Source organism: Telmatherina bonti, assembly GCF_933228915.1.
Source record: "Telmatherina bonti genome assembly, chromosome: 15".
NCBI lineage: Eukaryota > Metazoa > Chordata > Actinopteri > Atheriniformes > Telmatherinidae > Telmatherina > Telmatherina bonti.
The window spans coordinates 28,608,754-28,632,429 of record NC_136613.1 but is presented as its reverse complement, the minus strand read 5'-3'; the positions used below and the strand labels follow the sequence as shown (position 1 = coordinate 28,632,429).

The 23,676-nt window shown below is 38.9% G+C and overlaps 1 protein-coding gene across 1 annotated transcript in view; it reads left to right on the top strand.

Moving 5' to 3' along the window:
- Positions 1-23,676, top strand: part of LOC306766898 (polycystin-1-like protein 2) — a gene marked incomplete at both ends in the record, with an annotated part of 67,932 nt that overhangs the window by 23,333 nt on the left and 20,923 nt on the right. The window contains 14 exons of the mRNA XM_079254756.1: positions 594-740; positions 2,709-2,833; positions 6,140-6,260; positions 6,400-6,531; positions 9,614-9,727; positions 11,762-11,876; positions 11,976-12,166; positions 12,244-12,474; positions 12,647-12,748; positions 17,601-17,779; positions 18,000-18,146; positions 22,466-22,665; positions 22,757-23,001; positions 23,118-23,298. Coding sequence (XP_079110882.1) covers positions 594-740; positions 2,709-2,833; positions 6,140-6,260; positions 6,400-6,531; positions 9,614-9,727; positions 11,762-11,876; positions 11,976-12,166; positions 12,244-12,474; positions 12,647-12,748; positions 17,601-17,779; positions 18,000-18,146; positions 22,466-22,665; positions 22,757-23,001; positions 23,118-23,298 — 2,230 coding nt within the window. The remainder of the gene's footprint in view (positions 1-593; positions 741-2,708; positions 2,834-6,139; positions 6,261-6,399; positions 6,532-9,613; positions 9,728-11,761; positions 11,877-11,975; positions 12,167-12,243; positions 12,475-12,646; positions 12,749-17,600; positions 17,780-17,999; positions 18,147-22,465; positions 22,666-22,756; positions 23,002-23,117; positions 23,299-23,676) is intronic.

Below are 23,676 nucleotides of genomic sequence, written 5' to 3'. Positions count from 1 at the left end.
TTTTGTTTTTTCAATGAATGCATTAAATAACCAAAAGATAAAAACCTGGGAAAAAAATTATTACACAAGGGAAAAGGTCTGAGAATCACTGTTAAATAGCTGTGATGTGCGGACTAACAGATAACACTGCAACAGCTTCCGCTGGGAAAAATAGCTGCATATGCCAGAAACTCAGCCAGCATGTGTTGTTGCTGCATCCACACAAAGGACATTAGAAACCCTGTTCTTGTCTGACATTGAGATTAATCCATTAAGGGTATATGGCACAAATTAAAATGAAAATCATAAGAAAAGTAACTAACAAGAAAGCAGCTCAAATCACATTTAAGGCAAGAATGGGACAATATTTCACCTTCAAACTCTGACAGCAGTCATCTTCCTCAATTACAACTGCTGCTTGCAGTTTTGTTGAAAGGGCTGATGAAACAGGGGGCAAACCTGCCTTTATCCCCCTGCTTTTTAAATGTGTTGTTGGTATAAATTTAACAAAAGTTTCTATTCTTTCTGTTGTTTTTGACACTTTCCACAGCTTTTGAATTTCCTCACAAAGTGTTATTTATACTGTGATCTATTAATCTGATTCCCATTAACAGGTAGCCGCCTCCACATTGTTTGAAAGCCTCACATCATCTCTCCTGCACATGAATCTGAGCAAAACCGATGAGAACAAGAAGGAAATGCTCACGACAGTCAGCGCTCTTTTAGAGGGAGTGGCCAATATCATGAACTATTCTTCCAACGTGAGTCACTGACTTCAGAGTGCAGAGATGCCATTTCAAAGAAAGGCTGAAAGATTTTGATGTAACATGTTTCTTCTTGACATTAAAACCCATCTAAATACACTGTCTTAAATGGAGCACAAGATACTCATTTTACAACAAACACTTTAATATTGTAAGATGTCAAGATTTCTTCAACCTGCAGAAAAAAGTATCATAAAGCCCATGTTGCCTATGGAAGTATAATCCAAATGCAGCTTCAACCATGAGATTTTTCATGATTTACTTGGACCGCAAATCCCTAGAGCCAGTTTCTGCAGCCAAGAATCGGACCGCCAGGGTCTCTGGTCTTGGTCCACATTGCTGGCAGTAAGTCAGATTTGTTTCTGGTGATGGTTGGACACCGCCAAGGGTGCCCTTTATCACCATTTCTGTTCATAACTTATATGGACAGAGTTTCTAGGCGCAGCCGAGGTGTTGAGGGGATCTGGTTTGGTGGCCTCAGGATCGGGTCTCTGCTCTTGGCAGATGACGTGGTCCTGTTGGCATCATCTGGCCGTGATCTCCAGTTCTCACCTGAGCGATTTGCAGCCGAGTGCGAAACGACTGGGATAAGAATCAGCACTTCCAAGACCATGGTCCTCAGCCGGAATAGGGTGGATTGCCCTGTCTGGGTCGGGAGTGAGGTCCTGCCTCAAGCGGAGGAGTTTAAATGTCTCGGGGTCTTGTTCACGAGTGAGGGAAGGATGGAGCGGGAGATTGACAGACAATGTAGATTCTGTGCAGGTCTGTTGTGGTGCCAAAGGCAAAGCTCTCAATTTACCGGTCGATCTACGTTCCTACCCTCATCTGTGGTCATGAGCTGTGGGTCGTGACCGAAAGAACGTGATCTCGTATACAGGCAGCTGAAATGAGTGTCCTCCACAGGGTGGCCGGGCTCTCCCTTAGAGATAGGGTGAGAAGCTCGATCATCCTGGAGGGGCTCAGAGTAGAGCCACTGCTCCTCCGCATCGAGGGGAACCAGTTGAGGTGGCTAAGGCATCTGGTCAGGATACCTCCTGGACCTCCCTGGTGAGGTGTTCCAGGCACGTCCCTCTGGGAGGAGATCCCGGGGAAGACCCAGGACACGCTGGAGGAATTACATCTCTTAGCTGGCCTGGGAACACCTTGGGGATCCCCCCACAGAGTTGCCAATTGTGGCTGGGGAGAGGGAAGTCTGGGCTTCCCTGCTTAGGCTGCTGCCCCCACGACCCGTTTTATTTGAAGTTTGTATTGTAGATCTTTTTTTTTTTTTTTAAGTGTTTTACATTTAAAAGTTATCATAATTGGGTTCAAAATACATTTTTTTTAATGTTATTACCTACTTGTATTTGCCTTAGACGATGCTGGCCAGATGACAGGCGATACAGTATGTTCAATAAAAGATTTGTTTGAGCTCCAGTCTGAGCAAACGTTGTTCCTCAAGTTCCTTTGTTTTCAACTTGACTTTCACTTCTGTTTTGTTGTAAAAACATATACATTTTATCTTTTCAAAAAGCACATGGGTAGGAGTCATCAGTTCATATAAAGCTACCCTTTTTATGTGATCTGAATTAATGACAGTGTTGTGTTTTTGTTGTGTTGTTTTTGTGACAAATATGAATAATAGTTAAATAATGAAATTAGACTGGTTTGGCAGTAAAGTTTCATGTCACTTATATCAAGATTGTCAGTGACACCCAAAGAAAAAGTTTTTTTTTTTTTTTCATTGGCAGTGAGAATAAAGCTTAAGTGGCAGCTGTTAAAGAAGTAAACTTGTGTATGACATTATACTAAATACATGTAAACATTAAGACGTTATGTGAGGCATGTTTTTCCACCATAGTTTTTCTTTCATCTGTTGTGGTTATACTGTTGTTTGGAGACAATGCCACCACAACGCTGTCATGTCCAGTATTTGTGGTCTGAGACAGTAGTAATACAAAAAACGGTATGTGTTGTCTTTTGCAGAAAAACATCTCTGATGTCCTTCTTGGAGCTTTAGGCAACATGCAGAGTGCACTGTTGCAATTAAAGGAAACCAATGAGGGACCGACTGTTGTCAGTCAATCCAGTATTAGTTTGCTTGTCAATAGGTAAGTTTAATTTCTAGCCAAATTTGTGACAAAGAATGAAAAAAAAATATATATTTTTTTTTCATTTTTCATTTAATTTATTAAGATCCTCATTAGTCAATGAAATATAGCTATTCTTCCTGGGGTCTCCTCTATATTACATTACAATTTATATAAACAATTCCATACAAACAAAACATAGAATACAACAGCTCAATGAAAAATAGGAAAAAGAATAAATAAAAGAGGAAAAAATAACAAAGAAAAGACATAACTAATCATTCACAAAATAGCTCTAATAAGATAACTAAACATACTTCAATATTATCTACCCTAGATCATTGTTATGTCTGTATTGTAAACAAAAATAGTTTAAGCTTCTTTTGAACATTTTTTGTATTATTTTCCAGTAACAGAAATCCTGGCAATCCATCCCATGCAACCGCAGCTCGATAAAACACTGCCCGCTGAAACTGATTTGTGTTGCCTAGTGGCAGAGCACACCTCATACCGCTTATTTGTCTCGTGCAATAACTGTGTTGATCAGAAAAAAATGACAATTTCCTGTAATTAATGAGGAAAAGCTATCGTAGCATAGCAAGAACACTTCAGCTATCTTCAGCGAATAAAGTCTGAAAATCCCACCAAAAACCAACACGTCCTTCATTTTGACATTAAACATCTTTTTTTTCTAGTTAAATTTAATAATCTTCTGATTGACATTTAGAAAACAGAATATATAGGTTAATTATGGGAAAGAGGCATGTATAAAAAGTTTGCTTTCAAAGGATATAAGGTCATGTGAAACAAATGAAAACTGGACTGTATCAGGGTCAAAGCACAGACACAATGTTCACATTAGCAGCCACATTGATCAACTCTTATCAGTTCAGTTCAGTAAAATGCAAAGCAGCTTTAATGGTTCACTGTCATGATCACATACAACTTTCATGTGAACATGACTTTTAACTAAAACTGCATACACATGCATTAAATACCTTTTTGGAGAATTAAAGATGCATTTGTATTTACAACAAAATAAATATTTATAATTCTGAGACCACATAGGAGATATGATTGAAACAAATAGTATTTAAATGGCACTTATGACTGCATGTTTGTGGATGAACTTTATTTCTGTACAGTTAATGAGACAAATAATTAGTTCAACTAGAAAAGCTAAATGATTGACTTGCAAATGTTAACCGTCTGGCAGATTTGCTAGTCGAGCGAGTTGATCTGATATCTGGCATGTAAACAGAAAGAGTTATGGCTGAGATATGTAAAGCTGAATTTTAGTCTTGCGTTTCTGTCTCAACCAGAATGAAGGAACAACTAGTTGCAATAATTGAAAGCCCAAATAAAATCCTCATCAAATGTTCACTGGATGAAAGTTAAATCCCCAGTGTGGAAAAACGTCTCTCATCTATCGGTGTGCTAATTAAATGTAAACAACAGAGTAGTGCTCTCTGGTGCCTCGCCGTTTAAGCACTTTATTGCCACTACTAAAGCTATAGAGAGTCACAAATGTGAAAATGTCAACATCTTCCATGAGGTAATGTGTCCTTGTCAGGTGATGAGATACAGATTGATACATAATTCTGTTTGTTAATAATGCTGATAACTTACAGGTATGACCTCCATGTATTTTGTTCCAAGCTACCGCTAGTAGCTAATGTTGTAGTGTGACTACAAGGAGGACATCAATCCTCACCTTCCTTGACAAATCAGCTGGTATAAATTATGAAACACATGGAAAAACTCTAGGAAAGTAGACTGAAAGAAGCGCACAGTTACCATCTGGAATTGTCTGGAAATGTGAATGTAGCCAACTTAATGTGGCAGATTTTTGTATTCCTAATAAGGCTGCTCGAATATGACAAAAATTATAATCACTTTTATTTTGACTGAAATTGAGATCACGATTATTTAACACAATTACCCAGTATTTTTAAATGACGCTGCGCGTCGTGGTGTTCTTGACTCCGTGTCGCGCATTATAACCGTCTAATGCACGGCTCCGAGTTGTTCAATCTGCTTTTACCACTTAAATAGGAACTATTTCATGTTGGCATCGATGTACATTTTATGCCAAACAACCGCTGTCAGACTACAGCGCGTTTTTCTCATTCACCTGTTAAAGGACGGGTGATTTGAACTAGCTGATTAACGCATTGCTATGGTAACGCCCCGTAACTGAGGGACATTACAATGTTTAACTCGTCGAACTACATGTGTGTTTATACAAAATTAATGCAGCCAGCTCTCACTGACAAAAAACTATGTTTAGGTGAACTTCCACAACCTACTGCAGTTATTCTACATTGACCTGCAGCCGGAGCCGACTGAGACTGGCCGCCTGGGAGGGCTTTAGGACGGGAGAGGCTCCCGCTGCTCCTTCCTTACAGTAACTGCAGAACAATATGTGCCTTTAATCAGTCGCCAAAACACCAGAAAAGTCTCTAAAAACTCCAGTAAAAGTTGCTAGATTTGTCGCTTTTAACAAAAAAAAGTTACCAGATTTAGCGAGAAACTCGCCAAGTTGGCAACAGTGTCTGAATGAAACCAAAGCAGCTGTGGGAGGAGTTTACAGCACAGCGCTGCAACGCCAGAGACGCTCGATTGGCAGCTGAAGAGAGCAGGAGAGGAACCTGCAAAGAGGAAAATAATTGCACCCTTTTATTTTTATGATTGTTGAAAACCTAGATTGTAATTAAGATTAAAAATCCGATTAATCACCCAGCCCTAATTCCCAACCATGACAATCAGTTTTTTTTCTTCCATTTCCTGTGACAGCTGAATCACTGTTTCCGTCTAACTCTGTTAAAGAGAGTGAATCATTAATCAGTCTGTGAAAAAACTATTTAACTGATTTGAGTGACACATACTGAAACACTGTATACGGAATGCATGTGACTCTTAATTTCTTCTATTTTGCCCTCATATTACTTTATTGCATGTTCATGCTGTTGTACTTCATTATTTTACTCAGCCTGTCTTTCTGCAAGTACTCTCAATGATTATCAGGCAGCTGTCACTAAGACTTCCTATCTGTTGTATCCTTGTCTTGGTATTCTGCTATTTCATCTCAGCGTCCCTCTTCCTTTGTTTTCCCTTGTCAGGACTACCATATAGATGAAACTTATAGTTAAGGCATCAATGGAGGCTTTAAATCCACAAAGATAAAGCTTAGCAAAGCAATTTTGTTTGGCGCAACATGGCAGCCAGACCATTATTGTGCTTGATGTGATGCTGGACTTTTGTTCCAGAAAAAATGGGGAGAAAAAAAAAAAAAAAGCAATGTGTTGTGCTCATCTTTCCATACAGAGTGACACCTGAGAATTTACACACAGAGTCTGTCAGTGTTGCCAACAGTTCCAGTCCCACATTTTCTCTCCCAGAACTGCCCTCCAACATGTTCCCCGCAGAGGAACCAGTGGATGTACGAGTAAGTCAGCGAGGGTGTGGATATGTTTCTGTGTCTATGTGATGTGTGGATACTTTCCAGATGTAGTCAGGCTTTTTGTCTGAAGTGTGTGACTTGCAGCAAGGTTTAACCCTGCTTTGTTCTTTCAATACACCGACAGATGCTGAGTTTAGATAAAAACCCGTTTTCTTGGAACGAAGGAGGGAACATCAGCGGCCAAATAGGTGCTTTATCCCTCACAACAAAAGATGGATCCAATATCCCTGTTGAGAACTTAAGTGAGGATATTGAGGTCAGTGCAGCATCTGAGGTTTGTTCTAAACTGTGATCACCTGTTGAGACTAAGCTTGCTGTGGTGATTACAGGGACACACATGCTCTTGTACAGAATAGATGCCTGTTTTTCAACAAGACTGGTCACTGTGTGTGATGAAAAGCTCATCTGATAATTTTGAATGGCGACTGTATTGATATAGTAAAACTTTTCCATCATATAATAACCTGGATAAGTGAGAAAACGAAATGTGGATCAAGTGATTTATTTAGTATGTTGTCACAGGCAAAAGGTGTCATTTGTACTCTCCTTCTGTCAAAGGAAAACATCCACAGATGCTCAGTTAAAGTGAATTATGGTTAGGATTTAACTTGAACATCTAATTTGATCATATTGCTTGTTCCGATGTACCTTCACGGCAGTGTACCGGTAATGGTATCACAGAAGCTGTGACACTGTGTGAAAAACAAAACACTTTTCAAGAAATTGTCCCATTTCTAACATCTAGAGTTGGAGATTTACATGCATGTGCGTACGCTGAATTCACTGCAGAGACATCGTTGGTGAGTTCTTTCATCGTTTTATTTGAGGATGTTGCAGATATGAAGCCAGGTTTGAGTTACAGCAGAGCAACAATCTGGGAATGTTTTAAGCATCTGTAAGTGGACACGGAGTCTGAAATGGGTAGGCGGCTCAGTCACAGTTCCTAACACGTTGAAATGACTGACAATGTCATGTGTATTCCTTTAGGCAGGTGAGGTGGAAAGGATGGTTTAGAAGCAAAAAAAAAAAAAAAAAAAAAAAAAAGGCTCTGGACACCAGCTTGATGAATAATTAAAATGTTCATAAGAAAAAGCCTAGCACATCTGAAGTTAGTTAGTTCATTCATCTTGCCTGTGTAACAGAGGAGTGCGAGGACGCTGTCTTGACGCTGGTCACTAAAACTGCCACTTTTGTGTCCGACGCCCAAAACGCTCCTGCCGCGTTTGCCGCTTGTCTGGAGCGAGCGGCAAACGTGGTGGAAAAGAGAGGGGGAAAGGCGGCGCTTTTCTTCCGGTCAGTCTGAATGATGGCGGATTCAGTGGTGAGATGGGATAATTTTATTTAATAAATAAAGCTAGAGAACGTTATCGTAGGGCAGTGATAGTCACTGTTAATGCAACAAGAGCCGCACTCAGCAGAGAGCCGCCACCCTCCCAAAACAAAGCGTTGCTTGGCAACGTATCATGCTACGTTGGCAAATCAGTAACATTCAGCTTTTTAGCAAGGAATGGTTATCCTAAATATTGCAGGGAGTCGCATCTCAGCCCCGTGTCTGGGTTCACCACAGGAATCCTCCAGCAGCTGCGAGCTGATCGCTCTGATTGGTTGATGCCCAAGCGGCAAAAGTTCAGCTTTGTCCATCTCTGGCATTTGATGCGTCGAGCTTAAAAAACTTCTTAAATTTTCGGCGCGTTCCGCCCGGAAGGCCGGCACCCAAAACGCGGCATGAGAAAGCCCGACGCCCCCTTGCCGCACCTCCACATAGACTTTACATGGAAACTTGCCGCTCTTGACGCTCAAAACGCGTTTGGTCTGAACACACCCTGAAGGATTCTTTACGATGGGGAGACAAGGACAGTTCTGCCATCAGAGCTTCTAACTCAGCAGATATTCACCCCAAATTATTGGCCAAGATATTACAAGATGGTTATTTTTAGATGCTTAATACACTAACAGCTTACCAAGATTTCAGCCTTTAGAGAAGATGCTAATTTCTGATGGAAAAAGAGAAATTAGCTGGAAGTGTACAGCGTGTTGGCTAGGGCTTGGTAACTGGGTGGACTGTTGGGTCTTTTAGGGTTTTTTTTAGACCTCTATTCTATGGCTGAATAGAAGACTGCACTCTGTGTGCTTCTTGTTTAACATGTGTTTATGCTGTTTTACAAATTTTGTTTTACTATGTCAATCTGACTTACAATTTAAAATTTCTTTAAAAAATTTTTTTAAAACCACACGTTGCCAGGGCTTTGTCAATACAGCTTTGCATGGATTTTATAATTGTAAGGAAACTGCAGGGATGCCATTGTTTTTTAAACTATTTATCTTCATTCTGGTTATTTGACCCAAACGTCTGCCATGAGGGTGCAGTCGGGTTGAGTTCTGGTGACCTTAAAGGCTATAACATATTATTCACATCATCCTCGCACTCATCAGGACCACTTTGTACTTTTTGGATGGAGACTGCGCCCATCAAGATAAAAATGTTTACAGGGAAGTATCGTGTTAGATTTCAGTTACGCTTCCATCGAAAGGAGAATGTGGACCTAAATCATAATGGTAAAATACTGGCTCCATGACACATCCTGCAGACCTCCAACTGGGGTCAAGGGATTTATTTCATTTAATTCATCTGCCATCTGTAAATTGTCTGTCCTTGGTAGCATAGCAACAACAAACCACACTTTTCCTTTTTCAATAGTTTGGGGAAGAAAACAACAGTTGAAGAGAGCTTTGAGTTTAAAGTGGATTGAAGGGGGTGTTGTTACATTTAATTGCCCCCAGACCACAACACGCCCACCTGTAATGCATGAGAGGAGACTCTTATTCATTCTACTTTGAATTCCCAGGTGTACTACAGGCTCTGAGCATGAAAATACTTCAGTATGTGTTGTGTGCTTCAGCCCAGGTGATTACGCTTTGGGGGCCAAGAATACACATATTAATTATAAAAATGCAAAAACAAAGAAACGCTGCATGAAAGAAAGAGCAGATGGCTTTTTCAGCCTAAATACCTTGTTTAAAACCATAAAACATCCTGCAGTTATTTGCATATATTACAACAGAGAAGGTATATTTTCTTTCACTTTATATTGTATAAAAATACAGAACAACATAATCTCCAGTAGTGATACTCAGAAATCAAACGTTATTGAATGACATGTATCTTACTGTTTGCTAAATATATTTACAAAGAATAATATCTGGTTAAATATGTGTGAAAACACTTAATTGATTGTGATGGTTTATTTTCTTTAAAAGGTTCTGAAGTACTATTGTGTATTCTGATGTAATAATCCAAAGGTTAATCAATATCTGTATATGTTTTCTACTGGCAACAGGTTTTGCTTCGAAGACCTGCTGAACAGCAGGTGAACACCTCTGTTTTGGATCTGGGCAACTTCAGCACAACAGTCATAGATATTCCCTCAGCTGACAGTACTCTTGTATTGAAGGTGAGCTGAACTTGTTTTATGTTTGCTGCCGAAAGTAAATGTGTCATGAAAAGTTCAGTTACATCAAGATGCAGTTATGGACATACACCTTGGACAAGTATACAGTCCATTGCAGGCCATGTCTCACAGAAACAAATAATACAGCATTTTCTGCAGTCCTTTTGGGCTCTCCAAGCTCATCCATTTGTTAGCTCACAAGCTGACATTTCCTATCAGAATGGCTTTTCTTTCTACCTTATTTTGTCCTGCAACCTCTTTGTTTCCTCTTCAATTCGTGGAATGTTGTTTTTGTTCTCATTAGTATTGTCATAAACAGCTCAATCAGTTCCCATCAGTAAGCAACTCATCCATTGCCATGGTTAATCATTGTTCTGCCCTTACTGCATGTAATCAGGATACAGCTATGCTATTCGTCGTCTCCATACGTCATCATGGCGCGCCAAGTGCTGTCCCAATTCAAAGGCTCCTTTGAGTCCACCCTTCAAATCTGCACTTCGTTTGGCTTAGCTTAAAACGAAGGACACAAGAGATTTATCCTATGCGCCCTCTCTTATCCCAGAATTCATTGCGCTCCTGATAGAAAAGACTGAGCAGCAGAGCGCTGGTGTAGGTACCACACCAGCCAGACTGTTTATTTATTTATTGTTATGTATATACACATACATATTTGTCCCAGCAAACAAGCTGGGAGGACAGCAGCATTGTGTTCAATAACCACAAATGAATTTCATTCCAGTCGTCCTCAGATGTCTTTGTCCCCTTTCATTAAAGACAAGGCTGGATTTATTACAGTCACTCAGATAACTGGAATCTGGAATAAGGAACAATAATTAAACATGTGCTAAATTATAATCCAGTCATATAAGACACTGTCATTTAATTGAGTAAAGAAAAAAAAAACACAAACAAATCCAAACCATTATGATAAAATGACATGTTATTTTATCATAATGGTTTGCTTTTTTAGAAATTCTTTCTGTTGAACCAGAATTATTCTATTCTATTTCTGTTCTGCAGGCATTTAGCGGACGGGTTTATCCAACGCGATTTGCAAATGAATGAGAACAACACAAGCAGGAAATCAAACATAAGAGTTAGAAAATAATGTCATGATTTTCATAAAACATTCATTTATAATTACTTATTATTACTTTGGTCGATTTCAGCTTATTTCCCAGGCAGCTGTTTTTCTCCTTCTTTAATAGGAGGGTATGAATACATATGAGGTAGACTGTATATGCGTCTAACAAGGATCATTATTCAAAAAATTATTCATCAAAGTGTAAATACTGCCACCATTTTCTGTCATTTTAAAAATATTTTTGTGTCTTTTTGTTTGAAGAATGGGATCAGTAATTAGATAAACTTGGCATATGTAGTTGCTAGGCAACGGAGGACTAGAGCACTATGGGTAATTGTCATCCAATAGATAGGCCGTCTCATTTTACTGACAGTAAGTGCACTTCGGTGTGTGCAGACAAAATAAAACATTTTGTTGCCTACGCAGCCTGCGCACTTGGAAGTGTGCAGACCCTGAATTGAGAAACACCCTAAGCATGAGCTTGATATCTTTCTTCTAACAAAGGAGAAACCGTTTAACACAAAAGTTAAGGTGGATGAGTACCACCTTCTGGCTGGGAAGAATAATGACCGGGACACTCATCATAATGGAGAATGAAGAGTCCATTAAATGAGGATAAATCACTGGAACAGCCACCAAACCAGGATGGCAAAAAACATCTATTTTAAAGTTTGCTTGTCTGTGGATTAGCTTAAAAAACAAGTTAACTCTAAATAAAAACTAACACAATGTCCCTTCCCAACAAATTTCTGCAACTTGACCGAGCGTAATGACTGACATCCTCCTTCCTACAGTTATATTGCTAATCTAATTTAAGACATAACCTCATTTCAGTTTTGTTGGACTAATATCCTGGACAGTTCTTTCTTTTCATTTACTTATTTCTTTACTTAAACTGAAATCATTCCTTTAAATACAACCATCACTACTTTTGACTATTTTACCTCCTAAAGATGGTGCCTTCAAAGGATCCTTTACCTTTCAAAGTGTTCCTTGGCTATGCGGATTACCCAACTGAAACAAATTACATAGCAATGACACAGATGCCTCTTCAGGGAACCACGCTAGGTAAAAAATGTGTTTATGTGCCAAAAACATTTTTTTTCTCTCTAATGTGTTTCAAATTACATTTTGCATGGATTGAGCTAATGCATGCGTCTTACACAGAGGAGAGATACACATGGCTCCTCGACCCGAAGAGTTTAAAAGGAAACACTGGAGTGCACTACCTCATGGTGAGGCCTATTGTGGGCCCAGGTATAAAATCCATCAATGCCAGTTTATCAATCACTCCCATCACATCCTCATGCAAATTTTGGAACGAATCACAAGAGCAGTGGAGCGACTCTGGGTGCAAAGTAAGGAGACAAACCATATCTGCCTCCATGTATGTGCATGTTCAACTTTTTGACATTAAACACTGTAATCTTTAAAGGTTGGAATCAATACCACAAAGTCAGTCACACAGTGCCTCTGCAACCACCTGACCTTCTTTGGGGGTTCTTTCTTTGTCACTCCGAATCTTGTGGACCCATCGCGCACTGCTGAGCTCTTTGCGACCTTTGCAGAGAATCCAGTGGTAGTGTGCTTTGTTGGGGCCCTCTTTGTCACTTATCTCTTGGTGGTTGTGTGGGCATGGAGAAAAGACATCCGAGACGTAGTCAAGGTAAAGTCTGTCTCTAGTAACTTGATTTATGAGTTAAATATCATAGTCTTTTTTCCCCAGTGACACTAAGCTCATGGATAAGAAAAAAAATGTCATAATGTGCTTTTATTTCTGCTATTATTGTCCACAGGTTACAGTAACTACATATTTATTCATTATTTTCTTTGACCAGGTGAAGGTGACCGAGCTGGAGGACAATGATCCCATGGATGAATACTGCTACCTGTTGAGTGTCAGTACTGGGCATCGTATTGGAGCGCCCACTTCCTCTCAGGTAAAAATATATTCAGGCAAAGCAGACGCACATCAAATAGCTAAATGTCAGACAGAATAAAATTCTGGATCCACCTCAAGAGGCTCAGTGATACTATGCACAGCAAACAGGATTCCTCTGGAGGAGCTTATCTTTCTGTTTATAACATAACTTCACACGTCTCTTAAGACAAATTATTTATATTTGAAAATTTAAAAAAAAGCCAGAGGTTAGTGTGTTTGATGAATCTGCAGTGAACTGTTGGCAAGTAAAGCACTGGCTTAGCACTCAAACTCTTCAAATAGTTAATGCCCCAAACCAGGTGAAGGCTAAAAGAAGATAGAAAAAATGTTTTTATGCAGCAGTTTTACTTTATTTTGCGTCAATATTAAGGCAGTAACAAGAATGGCAGGCAACGAGTCATCATCTTCCAAATTTAGAAAGAACTAAAAAAAAAACAAAAAAAAACATGTTTTTAACCACTGGACCAGTGGTGCACCATGCTAGCATGTAGCAACACTTTGACTGTGTTTACACTGCATGACTTAATTATAAACTCTAATCTTTTGCTGAGATCAGGGTTTTGTTCTTTTGCATGGTTATTTACATTAATATGACTGCGGATTCCATCTATGTTACTGAAATGACCACTTTATAGAAAGACACATGCAGCACATTGTATTTGTGATGTGAAATATGAGTGTTTCATATCAGCATGTGTCAGTTTTTCGCTTTTTGTGCAATTAGACCTGAAAACATTTTAATATAATGTATAACATTGTTCCATCCTATTCTTTATGTCTCACCTAAGTGACATAAAAGATGGATGAAAATGACATGAACAATCACACTGAAGTTGCTTTGAAGAATGTTGGACTTGTAACCAATTTAGTACCACATGTAAAAGTTGCTTGGGTCTGATTTTAAAAAAAGAATGCTGTTCAAGGTGTCATAATATTTTATACGAGTCACAGATGGGCAAAAGTGTCTGATATAAGCTATGTTTGCCTGCACTGTGAACACAGCATTCAACACAGCATTAGGATTAAACTCTTCCTAAAATGATCATACATAAATGTACACATAAACAAGATTTGTGTTTTTTAGAAACAAGTTATTTGCAAAAGTCCTTCAGCATGTATGTATTTCTCAACAATCAGTAAATCCTCAATTTATGACTTACAGGTAAACTAATCAAGTCCTGTCCTGCTACATGTCCTACGTTTCTGTGCAACATAAAGCTGGGTTGGGGCCCAAACGTTTGAATCCCACTTTTGCATGAGATCATCCCATCACCTATATTATAAACATGTATTGCTAATTTATTTTTGTTCATTTGTTTAAAAGTAATTATACATGACAAATTCTTTAAATTCTTTAAATGTGTCAGAAATAGCCAAAATAAGGGTTTTTGTATCTTTTGTCCCAGGATTGATCTAATAAAGTCACCCTAAAAGCAGAATAGCAACAAAAACATGAAAACAGTGTAAAAAAAAAAAAAAAAAGTACAATTAGATGCAGAGTTATTCAAATCGATGCTTACTGATTACCACTACACACACAGTATGTGCAGTGAATTCAGAAGTGACAGGTGTTCAGTGCTGTAAAGATAAAAATATGTTTGAGTAGCAGTGCTGAATGCTGATAAGCCGTTACTTTAAATACACTTTATGTGTCCACTTTTCTAAAAGTTGCTGGAACTGAGTTCCAGTCTAATATCCTTCTGCACTTCTTGTGCACAATCTTTTATTATATACCTAGCTACTCTGGTTGTTTACAAGTCTTCATTTTATGCGTCTTTGTCCTTTTACGAGCCAAAACATTTAACAACATAAAAGAATATTTTCACCAGTTGCTGCTGGAGAACTGAAACAAAAACTCGTGATGAAGTTCGTTGTATTTTTCCAATAAATGATAGCACTTTATCCTGTAGAAGTCAGAAGTTCTAAATAGTTTTCTTTACATGGTTTTTAGGGCACATTCACATCAGCCTTTTTGATGTGAATCCGAGTCTGTTTGCTTGGAAAGTCCACTTCGTTTGGGGAAATGTGAATGCGCCAAACAAATTCTGATTCGGACCAAAGAAGCGGACTTGGCCCGCCTACAAACGCAGGTCTCTGCCCTTTTCAAGTAAACCAAATTCAAGAAGCGGACTATAAAAAAAAGTCATTTCCTGCATTTGACAAGCATTGCATTGTGGGTAAATCGCGTTAAGTGTCTCCTGCTCTGTCTGTTGCTCATTCTGCGCCTATTGTTGCAGTGTATTTCTGCAGTGTACTTGCTTAAAACAAAATAAAAACCAAAAATAACTATAGTTTTGAGTTTTCTTCTTCACGCAGGTTTTTTTCTCTCTTTTGCTAAATACTAGCGCAGCGCCACCTTTGGTGGAAATGGGGATATATTATTATAAAGGTTTGTTTGGCTTGTTTGACCAAAGTGCAGCATGAATGCTATCTTGGTCTGAATGGATACACCCCCCTACAACTGAGCTGACTCCCCAATCGGGCCGAATCTAGCGGACTATCCTGATGTGTATGCACCCTTAGGTATGTGGGGTGGCAGTGGCTCAGGTGGTAGAGCCATTTATCTTGAGGGGGACATGATTGTTCTCTGAGAGGCGGTCCCAAGCCTGGAAAAATGCAAAGGGTTGGGTCAGGACTGGCATCCGGCGTAAAAAGTGCCAATTCACCAGCACGATGATTCGCTGTGGCAACCCCAGACGGCCAAGCCAAAAGGGAAACAACAACAGCATGTAATAAAGCTTGTTTTAGTTTTAGTTTATGCAGCAATTGAATGGAACTAAAACATTGTTGTTTATAAGGGACGTAAATGCAGTTTGCTCTTGTGAAAGTACTTAAGGTATCTTCTTTATTATAAAATTCATATAATTCATTTGTCAGCCTGTTGACGAATACAGAGATTTTTTGAGAGATTTTGTGGTTTCATGTCCATTTAGAAAAGAAAAACAAAACATGTATCTGACATCATTTTAAAACTGATTGCTCTTATTGCATTTTAATAATTAAGCTGAATGGTCTAGGGTGAGAAATGGGAACATAATTTTTTCTCCCACACAGACAGTTAATTGAACTTTATTATAGGGCAAAGCAACAACCTTAAGCCCATTTTGGTCTGAACCAAAGGCCCCCTAACACTGCCAACATCAAGCTTTTATGTGCAGCGAAAAACTTTTTAATTAGCACTTATTTAAACGACTCTTCAGTAGTTGCAGGTGTTAATTAGCTCTAACTTTGATTTGCCATCAGAAAGTAAATAACACATTTGCACTTGTTAATTCCAATTAAAACCATTGCATTTTGCTGCGAGGGGGGACACAGTTCAATCTCTCTTTACATTAACACACCATTGAATTACACATTTATTGAAACATAAATGCAAAGTTAAGCTTTGTGGAGCAGGTTCCAGCCAAGGGTAGTTATCTCAGAAAGTAGTGATACTCAGACATTGTGGACCAAGACGTCCTGTAGGACCAAGACTACTCTTCCTTCATGCTGTTGTCGTTTACAGGTTTGTTCCTGTGGAGTTACTGGCTGTAGCACTTTCAAGACTTTGGCAAACTGAGCAAGAGAAAGACTTTTCTTTGCTTTTCCAAACACACACACACTTTTAAAAATCATACCTAAACAGTGCTTTAAGTGGAACAAAATAAGTGCTGGTACTCCCTTAATGACTTGCTGTCAGTTTGTCATGCAAATATGGGACAAAAACATGGCTGATACTTATATGTAGATCTATAAATTGATCTGTACATTGATAGTTTTATAGCACAGAAATGATAAAAAAAAAACAAAAAAAACAGCAAGTTCTAAGTCAAATCCACATTTGCCAAATTCAAAGTGCCATGGAGACACTTTTATGAACTTCAAGCCTCATTACATGGACATTAAAAATAACACTAAAAAGTAAATACATAAACTTAAAGTTTATTCATCATTTTATGCATGAATTAATAATAACAATTTTTTAATAATAAAAAATAAATAATAAAAAATAAAATAAAAACATTTTTCACATTTTTGTAAAAAAAAAAAAACAAAAAAAAACTGAAGTGGTTTATTTACAAAAATACCCTCCTCATTCATGAATATGCAAGAAAAGAGCTTGTAAACAAGTGCCACTACACGGCCACTATGCATGAAAGGGTTAAAAACAAAATAAGTTCTACATTTAGACTTATTTAACTCATTACCAGACTAATTTAACAGTGTGTTACTATTACACTTTTCCTCTGTGAAATATGTTTTTCCCAGCATTAGGCCTGGTCCATAACACTTAGCAATATTATCTTATCTTTAATCTAGAAATAATCTTCAAAAACTCAAACTACTGACCAGCCATACACTTAGTTTGCAGCATCTGACCTTCATTGTCCGGTGTAGTAAATGACTGTTAATTAGTACTACTGTCACCACTCAACTCTGCTCCAGTTCATAACATTACAGCCGCGATAGTTTTGTTTCTCCACCTTTCCTCTCATTCAAAGCACGTCCACTTCAATGTAAACACAGAAGCAAGTGAACAATGTGACGTGCGACGTGACGTTGTGGGCTACAGCAAGCGTTGTGCGTCTAAACCAGTCTAAATACATTTCTTTTGAGGCAAACTCTTTTTTTTTTTTTTTTAATTAAAATCAACGAATATAAGTTGTAATATGTGGTGAAGTCGTAGGAGGGTATACTGATTGTTGAAGAAAGCTGGTAAAAGTCCCGGTATGCAGCATACACTGTAAAAAAAAAAAAAAAGTCCAGGTACACAAAGGGATAGAATTTAAGTGCCGGTACTGCGTACCGCTGCACACTGGCCCACTTAAAGCATTGTGCCTAAGTATACTTGTCTTGGCATTGAATTGCAGGTTGTAGTAACTCTTCTGGGTGCAGAAGGAAACAGTGAACCCCACCACTTGACTGATCCGAAGAAATGTGTGTTTGAAAGGGGTGCAGTGGATATTTTCTTGCTCACTACACCCTTCTCCCTGGGGGAGTTGCAGGGCATCAGACTGTGGCACAACAACTCAGGGACTCATCCTTCCTGGTAGGAAAATAAACTTTTCACACACAGGAATGAAACAGCAAATGAATGCAGTAATAACTGATCTATGAAATAATTATTGATATTTTTGTCGGAAGAATTTTTTTTAACATCAAATGTGGTTAAGCTGTTAATGTTGTTGGAATATTAGGCTTTCAGAAAAACAGATGAAAAAAAAACATTGTTTGAGATAAATAAGGTAAAATATTTGTACATTTTTCAGGTTTGTAGGCAACGTCATGGTGCAGGACTTACAGACAGAACAGAAGTGGCATTTTCTATGCAATTCCTGGCTGGCAGTTGACATGGGTGATTGCTGCCTCGACAAAGTCTTTACAGCCTCGACAGAAGCAGATCAGAAGAGGTTCAGGTGAGCCACAAACATGGTAGCACTGATACACACCCTCCACGTCTCGATGTTGAAGGGGAAATGCAGACAGGAGATTTTTCATTTGAATTTGAAAGAAAAAGCACAAATGAAATGCAAATGAGATGCAGTAACTCGGTTGGATTTCAGTTTGAAAGCTGCATATTTATTTTAAGAAAGTATCTTTTTTATACAAATACAGAAAAATTCCAATTTTATTCAGTTTGATCAGCGTGAAAATTTGACTGATACCAAATGTCAGGTTTGTGAACTTATCAGCACTTTAAAAACAGAAAAAGAAAAGAAAAGAGGTACATTGTGTAACATAACAGTTACTGTAAGACTTCTTCAGGCAGAAGAAACCATCAAACCTCCTTAAAAAAAACAAAAACACTGCATTAGCATGATAAAATTTAAGACATGGCTCAATCCAAGTTACTAAAACTGGGTGTAAAACCAGAAAACAAGGATAGAAAAGTTTCAATATATGATAGCCAAAAAATAAAGATAAAATTAACAGCGAGAATGAAGAGATAAACAGCTAATTTGTTCCACAGATTATATCAGTCGGATGGATGATCTAAAGTCTTGCTGTAATAAAATTTGAGTTTTAACATCTGTTAAAATGAAGTCCTTGTTTTGCAATTCGCATATAACAAATTCCACCATCGCTGTAATGATGGCAGACCACTGATTTTGTTTCCAATCTGATACCAAGGAAATTCAAACTGAATACTGATCTGATAGTAATACTTTGTAAAGAAATACACAAATTAACAGACAAACAAACAAAAAAAAATGTTTGGAAAATTTAAAAAAAAAATGCTTCCATAGTCAGAAAATCGACAGAAAACCCTAAGCCCCTCAGACCACCATTCACCACCAGCTCCACATTTTCTCCCTCTGTATCTGGATAATACCTTACACACCAGCCAGAGGACTCAGACAGTTATGTCTGTCCCACCCTGGATCTGTCCCTTTCCTTCTGTCCTCTTCGGATCACCTCATCATAACCATCATGCTGACTGATTCTGTGATGTTTGACGAGGTTCATGGTGTTGCTACAGGAACTTCTCACACACGTCACATACAATGTTCATTCATTCATTCATTCATTTTCTAAACCGCTTTATCCAATTCAGGGTCGCAGGGAAGCTGGAGCCTATCCCAGCTGGCTTTGGGCGACACACGTCACATACCATGTTGATAGAGTTAAACTTGCCCCACACAAAACTGTGTTTGTGCTCAGTCATCAACCAGGTCAGCTGGACTGAGTGAGCAGCATGCTGCTGCGATGCTTACACTGTGCTGTACCCAAGCGGGGATTAAAAGTGAAGCCTATGCAGAAGTGCATAAAATTGCAGTTACTCCCTTCATCCACTAGGGGCTCCAAAACAGAGCAAATCCTCATAGACTCCCATGTTGAAAAGACCAACTTCACAGTGGAAATAAACATGTTTAAAGCCTGGTTCAAAAATCCATGTTAGGTTCAATAGGTCAGGTTTACCTTCATGACAACCGTTGGGGTAGTGAATTTTTTTCTGTGTCACCCATTTAAAAGTAATTTAATCTCAAAATTTGACATATTTAGGGACGTGTCCTTTTGATTGACAGGTGCCCAATCTCCCACATCAAGTAAGAAGAACATAGAAAAACCACGGTTTTAAGCTAGTCAACAACGTGACTTAGCTTTAGCCCACTAACCTCCGTTAGCTGGTTAGCTCCTGTTATCTCCAGGTTAGCTCGGTTAGCTTTTAGCTACAGGCAGCTCGGATTTCGCTCAATGTCAATCATCCACCATGATGCTCACAGCCCCCCTCTCAGTTCCACCTTTTTGCCCATATTTATATTTTCTGGGTGGGACGACACACATGCCCCTGCCAAGATAGCGATGGTAGGAACCGCCCACCGAGCTTCAATTCAGCTCTTCAGAAACCTATGGGTGACGTCACGGAGGCTACGTCCATCTTTTTAAATACAGTCTATGGCTGTACCTGATATGTAGCAGGTGGAAAAGAACAGCAGGTCCTTCTAACTGAGAACCATTCAGATAAGATTCTTATAGTTACTGTATAGTGCGTTCTTGTTCATTATAAAATTAATAAAAACAGTTCATAAATTCATATATGTTCATAGTTCATAGAGTTTTCCCCAAATGAATAAAATATGAATAACTTGATTTGAGAATTGATTGCAGGACAAAAATATCTGGCATTGTAGACATTATTATTGCATTATCAACACTCCCACCACTGCTGGAGATATTTCACAATGTTATAAAGTAAAAGTAAAGTCTTGTAACTTGTTTGGTTACAAGACTTACAAGATAAAACGTAAAAACTGGGAGGAAACCATCTTGATTAGTGTCAGGGGAGCTTAAACAGCTGGTTTACATGCTGCAGCAGGAACCGGTTAGTTGTGTTGTCGTTCTTTTCTCTTAAATCTGTAATATCTAAAAATGCAAACACATTAAACCATTGATCAGAAGGTTACATAATTCAAATCTGGTTGAAATGAGAAAAAAGACCAAGTCAGAGGATTCAAGTTAGAACTGACTATTCTTTGTTGAGGAAAAGAAGATTGTACATACCTTGAGAGGAGGTCTTGCTGATACCCTTAGCTCCTAAGCTAATACATCAAATGCGAAGGGTCCCAGATTCAGTCTGAAGATCTCGCCTGTCATACACCAACCCTCCTCTTTCATACTGGACAAATCATGTGACTATGTGCGTGCATGAATATGCAAATTCACATGAATGTGTATTTCTGTTGAGAGCGTCGCTACTTCTGCAGGACCGTGGTCTCCTCCTTATTTGGTCCTGGCGTTGAGTCAGCAGGTGAAGTTCCTGTGAAAGTTGCATCCATCCTAATCTTTTCCCATGGCTCCACAAAACTGCTATTGTCCACTTTCTAAGGAGTTGTCTGCTCCTGTCTGTGTGAAAATTACTGATAACTTACCCTTGAGCCATGTGTGTGTGTGAGTGGTTTCAGTTGAAACATCAGTCCAGCCAACGTCCTTGACTTTCCTCATCAGGAACTCTATTCCTCCTCTCCTGTGCTCTCATTGTGTGCCTGTTTTTTACTTCTGTTATAGAGTCACATCAGGTCATAATAAAAGAATCAATTGATTATATATTGATTAATGATAAATGAAATAATATGTAAGATTATACTTGTGATTAAAATGATAGAATATGTAAGAATATACCGTAATTAAAAAAGAAAGAATATGTCAAATATACTTCAGCTGCTAAACATTAGCACAAGTCAACTAGTTACATTCAGTGTTTTTAGTTTACAGTCTTAAATTTCAGGACAGATATTAGATTTGGTTTGGCAAAAAGAAAGAAAAACAAAAACTGGGTTTTATCAGTTAACAATGTGAAATAACAATGCTGTTCTAGTGGTTAATCCAGAGTACACAGCGTGTACAGGTTGAAATACCAGTCAAAACATAAGTTTATAATCTAATATGTTGTCGCGGGCTGGTTTCCAGGTCTCACTACTTCTTCCCGGGAAGATGGTGAGGTCGTGGCTGCTGGCCAAGCCTGATGCCTGCAGGAATGTCAGACAAAGGCGTGACAAACAAATAACACGTTAGAAAGATAAACAGCAACATTCTGCACTAACTCTGTCTCCTGAATAATCAGAATTTATCGATGAAGAGGTCCGTGCCAGCTTTCCGGTCTGCTTGACTCGCTGCCTCACATCGCTGAGATGTGACCAAAGCCGCTCTGGAAGTGTCTTTCTGAAAATGAAGTGAAAATCGGTGGGCGCCACCATGAAAAGCCTGAACGTTTTGCACTGAGTGAGGAAGAGCTGGCAGCACTGATCATTATTTTTCTGCTGTCCGGTCTCACACAGGTGGAGAACTGATGGGAGGAGATGTGGGTTGGATAGTGTAAATGTATTTAGAGATAACCATTCATAAGAGGAGAAAGAATTGTGAGAATTTTTCTCCATGCAATATTAAAGCCTTTTTTAAATAGTGTACACTTAGCATCATGAAAAGCGATGAGTTTCAGGGAATTAATCAGGGTTAGAGGGAGACTCTAAATGACACTTTCAGAAATAAAAAGACCAGCAATTAAAACTGAATGTTACAGCTGATCTCACAAATGTTCAGGCTAAACACAGAGTTGAGGGATTACTGATGTTTTGTTTGTTTGTTTTATAAGTCCAGGGTCAGACAGCAGCAGTTCCTGGCTTGGTCTTTGCAGGAATAATTAAGGGCTTTTTAAAAATAACACTAAGCCATGACTACATAGGAGCTCATAAACATTTAATGTGTTTTATTTCAAGAGGTTGCTTATGTCTTTCAGCAATCTGTTCTTCATGAAGACGGCTAAAGATTTCAGTGACGGACACCTCTGGTACTCGGTGATCAGCCGACCCCCGAGCAGCAATTTCACCTGCGTACAACGAGTATCGTGCTGCTTCTCCTTGCTGCTCTGCACAATGCTGACCAGCATCATGTTCTATGGGATCCCAACAGACCCGTCTGAACAGGTCATGGACCTGGGTACACAACATTTTAATTATACATAGTTCATCCTACTCTAAGACCACACGGACCTTTGTCTCACTCACCTCCCACCGTTGCTCTTTTTCAGGTCACTTTCAGTTCACTTGGCAGCAGTTCATGGTCGGAGTACAGAGTTCTCTCATTATGTTTCCAGTGAATATACTCATAGTTAGCATCTTCAGAAACACACGTCCACGGGAGACGTCTTGTTGTCCAAAGAAAACAAAGAAAAAGAAAGGTTTCCAGGGCGAAAGCACTTCGGAGGCAGGTTCCTCACAGACAGCTACTAAAACCAACAAGAATGTCAATGTCACTATAGACATCATCATTAAGGCAGGTGCTTTTGTGTTCATTACTTCTATCTGTTCAAATAAATATAAGGCAGAATGCATTTTTCTTTGATTTTTTTAAGTTGATTTCTGTTTTTGTTGGAACATTTTGTCTCTTAGGATATCAAAAGAATTGCTGATAAACTCCCTAAAACAAGCAACATCCCGTGCACAAAGCCGGAGTTCATGCCTGGACAAGAGAAGGATATCAATGCTGTCCTCTCTGAAGTGGAAGATTTTGTCCAAAAGGATAACAGAACCAGAAACAATGTCCAGTCAGCAACACAGCCTCAGCCACCAGGTGTGTTTTTATGTAGTAACAGACCAAAAAACCAAAGTCTCGTCACCGTTTCTACTCCAGTGAACACGATCGTTATCATTAAAAAAGTAGAGGAAACCAGTTAGGGGCTCAATGCAGAAAGTTTGTAGGTTTAAAGCAGAAACATCCGTTCATGCAAACAGTAATCTCTACCGGTTGAAATAGTTACAACTGCACAAAAGTTATAAATCCAAGTTTATGAGGACTTATTTGATCAGTCAGCGCTGCTTTTGAACATGCTGATCAGACAGGAATATTGAGCAGCCGATGCCTCCCCTTCCACACAGTTTTCTGTCTCCTTGTCCGAGGCTTATAGGAAGCAACCTGGAAAACAACTTTTACCAACCATGCTGATGAAAG